This window comes from Lathyrus oleraceus, chromosome 5 (genome assembly GCF_024323335.1).
Source record: "Lathyrus oleraceus cultivar Zhongwan6 chromosome 5, CAAS_Psat_ZW6_1.0, whole genome shotgun sequence".
In the NCBI taxonomy this organism is placed as follows: domain Eukaryota; kingdom Viridiplantae; phylum Streptophyta; class Magnoliopsida; order Fabales; family Fabaceae; genus Lathyrus; species Lathyrus oleraceus.
The window spans coordinates 580,103,775-580,107,580 of record NC_066583.1 but is presented as its reverse complement, the minus strand read 5'-3'; the positions used below and the strand labels follow the sequence as shown (position 1 = coordinate 580,107,580).

The 3,806-nt window shown below is 30.8% G+C and overlaps 1 protein-coding gene across 1 annotated transcript; it reads right to left on the bottom strand.

Annotated features, from left to right (window-relative positions):
- Positions 1 to 442: 442 nt before the first annotated feature.
- On the bottom strand, positions 443 to 3,220 carry LOC127086628 (60S ribosomal protein L10a). Its single transcript, XM_051027416.1, has 6 exons — positions 3,050 to 3,220; positions 2,896 to 2,938; positions 2,403 to 2,622; positions 1,472 to 1,637; positions 968 to 1,173; positions 443 to 686 (listed from the first exon to the last, which is right to left on the bottom strand). Exons 1-6 carry the CDS (start codon positions 3,210 to 3,212, stop codon positions 633 to 635), a joined length of 852 nt encoding a protein of 283 aa, XP_050883373.1. The 5' UTR covers positions 3,213 to 3,220; the 3' UTR covers positions 443 to 632.
- Between the last annotated feature and the right edge of the window lie 586 nt (positions 3,221 to 3,806).

Sequence of the window (3,806 nt, the reverse complement as noted above, 5' to 3'; positions counted from 1 at the left end):
TCAATATAACATTAATCAATTTTTATCAACTTTATCTTTAATAATTATTGTTTTCATTATTTTCAAGAAATAAATCACACTATACACTCATAAAATGTATAGTACCGAATAGTAATTAAGGGTATTTTTATAAAAATTGTTACATTATCTATCCGATCATAACCTTCCCCTTTTCCCATTTAGTTCAGCTTCATCTAAGTATGTAATGTAGTTACAAATGCAAGATTCTAAGTATGTAATGTAGTTACAAATGCAAGATTTTGGGCGTTCGGACAATGACAACAAACCAATCACTAATTATGAGTGATTTGTGCTAGTTATTATGTTGGAAATCTCAAATGCAGTTGAATAACATGGTAAACCGATGTATTGCATAGCAATAGAACTGTGCTACGAAGACTGTAGAGCAAATGGGCATGGAGAAGAGAACAAAAAAGCTGTATAATGAAGTTCAACCTTGCTAAGCAATTAAATATCATTCAATAACAATACAAGATAGAAGAAATACTCAGAATCTTATCAAACAAAATTTTAGAAAAAGGAAAACTCCTGTCTCAGCTATTACAGTAACCAAAATATCAAGCCCAACTTCAAATACGCCAAATTTAAGAACCTTAAACTACAACACACATTTAGAAGACCCGGTAAGATTTGCCCATGGAGCTCTTCAAATACAAGCACCTAACCTGAAACCAACAATACATTAGACGGACGGACCAGATTAAATATTAAAGCAAAGAACCAAACGAAAAACATTCATAGCGGCGCAACTGAAAAACATGCATTGTGAATATTGAAACCATATGCTGATGGATATTGAGAGCCAATTGTTTATCATCATATGTCAAAAGACTTACTTAATTACTTTATAGTTAAGGAATAAAATGATGCAACAAGTCAAGATAACCAGCATGAAAAAGAAGATAACAGATCAATGACTATACACAATGTTGAGTGGAATACTTACATTTTGCCAATTCTTCTTCAATAAGGACACGAGGAAGTTAACACTCAGTTGTACATTTTGGAAGATTTGTTTTTCATCCATACTGACATTTCCAACAGCTACTCCCATGCAAAGCACTTTCTTAAGCTGGAACTTGACCATAGCCTTAGTCTCATTAACCTTGGCTTCAAGAGATTCTTGGTGGGAAACAAGTGTAGGAAACTTTCCTGTAAAGCAATATATCAAAATCAGCCAATGCAACAATTGAAATTCAAAAGGAACAGATCATGGCAGTTATTTGAAAAAGACACAGGGGTATGAACCAAATACAGTAAAAGCAATTTTAAAAAAATATCTATACATATAGTACTCAGCACATGAAAGATAAACAAAAAAATAAGTGGTCAATATATATCAAATGACAACAATGCAGAACGGATAATAATAAAAAGGTATCAAATCACAATTTTCTTGCAATATACAAAATGCTAACAATCCAAAACCTAAAAATTATAAAAGACGTGCCTGCCTTGTTGAGACCAGGACCCAACAAACGGGGAATCTGCTTGATAACAGCTTCAGAAGCTAAAAAAGCATGGTGCTTCTTTGCCAACTTCTTCACCAGTTTCTTATTTTTGTTCAGCTTCTTCAAAGCTTCGACATCCATCCAGTCCAGTCCAATTTTCTCAGCCTTCAATGTGCAGATTAGAGAATAAAACGTTAAAGCAAGAAGCTTAGCAACACTAACAACAAATATTCAAAAAAAAACTCCATGCACAACTATCAAAACTAAATGAATGTCCAACTAAATGAATGTCATTACACTGTTAAGTTGCAACTACTAGCAGATGGGAGCTGAATGGAACATGATGGAATAAAACGGAGCAGAATAAACAGAGATTCCATTTCGTTGTTTGTGTACTTTTTGTAATTTGATGAAATGGAACATAACAAATTAGTTAACTTGCAACTAAATGAATGTCATTACACTGTTAAGTTGCAATTACTAGCAGATGGGAGCCGAATGGAGCATGATGGAATAAAATGGAGCAGAATAAACAGAGATACCATTTCATTGTTTGTGTACTTTTTGTAATTTGACAAAATGGAACATAACAAATTAGTTCATTCCATTGATACATCCCAAATTGGAGGAATGAAAATTGAAGAATTTAATAGAATAGGATGGAATGGATTCCACCATGTTTCATTCTACTCCAACCATTATTGGAGATCCAAACAACAGAATCTAATTATATACACATTCAACCAATACAACCATACCCTAAATCACAAAAGGCAAAAAGATTGTGCTATTTCAAGCTATTTGCAAAAAATTAGTCACTAGAACACAAATAAATGGTTACAATTAGAGACTCTTATTACACTATATCACTAAATATTTAACCTAGTATTGATACAACAGAACAATTAGATTAACATATCAAATTGTTACCTCCTCAACATGTTGGGCATCACCAAGCATGCAAATTCTCATCTTGGGTCTAGGGATGTGAGGCAATTTGACAGAACCACTGAAACGCTTATCCTTTTGAGGATCGTAGTTCTTAAGTCCAATCTGGAGTTCAATAGTCTCCACAAATTTCCGGTTTTTCTCCTTGGAATCAGCCATGATTCCGGTAATAGCTTCCCTCACAGCATCACTCTGAAGCTTACTGCACAATCAATCAACATCAAAATATTCAACACACTTTTGTTTCAGTTGAATAATTTCATAACATAATTAAATCATTAAAAAAGAAAACCTAAACATATCTATCAATAAAAAAATAAAAAATAACAAATTGTTTGTTTATCGATTTAGTCTTCAAGTTACCATTTTTTGTATACATTGAATAATTCTCATTAAATCAAGATAAAAATCGTATAAAATGCATAAAAACGTTAAAAATGTGAACATGGAGAGTAAAGTGAAGAGAAAGAAATACCTCATCTTCGATACCAGAGACTTGGCAACGATAAATCTTATACCTGTGAAGGAAATTAGTATAGAAAAATGTGTTACTACAACAAAAGATTGAAGCAATAATGAAAAAAAAAAACAAAGAAGAATCAGAAGAAGGAGAGAAGAACGAAGGTTACCGGCAAAGAGAGGAAGAGTGAAAAGAGATGGAGCGGCGCACGAAGGAGAAGATATTAGGTTTTCTGTTTTTATGTTTTTTAATTGGGTTGGGTGACTGGGTAAGGAGTAATGGGCCGGTCCATAAGTAACAAATTCAAAAAAAAAAATTACTTCATAGTTCATACCCTCAATAAACCCCTACCCTCTAAAATGATGTTATGTCTAAGATATCATTTATTTTATCCAAAAATTAACTTTTTTTTTCTTCAAAAAATCACATACCCCTTCTACTAAAAATAAGTTCAAACAAATTTACATAAATTTGAAAAAATGGAAATATTTAATTTAAATGTTTAAATTTATTTTAAAAACAAATATTTTGATCTCAATATTCAAATCGAATTTTTTTAATTTATAACATTTAGATAGTTATTTGTACACGCCTATCAAATAATTGTAAGAATCAATTTTAATATTCAAATAAGATATTTTTATTTTAAAAAATATATATTTAAATATTCAAACGGAACTTCTCATTATTCAATACTTTGATTTTTATAATAAACAAAATTTATCAACTTATTTTCATATGATATGCACCATCCGTGAATAAATTTTTATTTGAGGGTTTGACTAAAGTCTAACATCAAAAATTTGATATAAAAGAGACTATTTTGATATGTGTTACAAAGGTGGGTATATAAAATATAATAGTTCGTTACAAGAATAAATTTATAATAAAGATGGGTAAAAAGAGTGAAAAGTTTAATTATCTAT

Coding starts and splice junctions, on each gene's coding strand:
- LOC127086628 (XM_051027416.1), bottom strand. CDS start 3,212: ATGAACTATGAAGTAATTTTTTTTTTTGAATTTGTTACTTATGGACCG. Junction 2,623..2,895: donor TCTCTGGTATCGAAGATGAG/GTATTTCTTTCT, acceptor TTGATTGTGCAG/TAAGCTTCAGAGTGATGCTG. Junction 687..967: donor TGAAGAAGAATTGGCAAAAT/GTAAGTATTCCA, acceptor TGTTGGTTTCAG/GTTAGGTGCTTGTATTTGAA.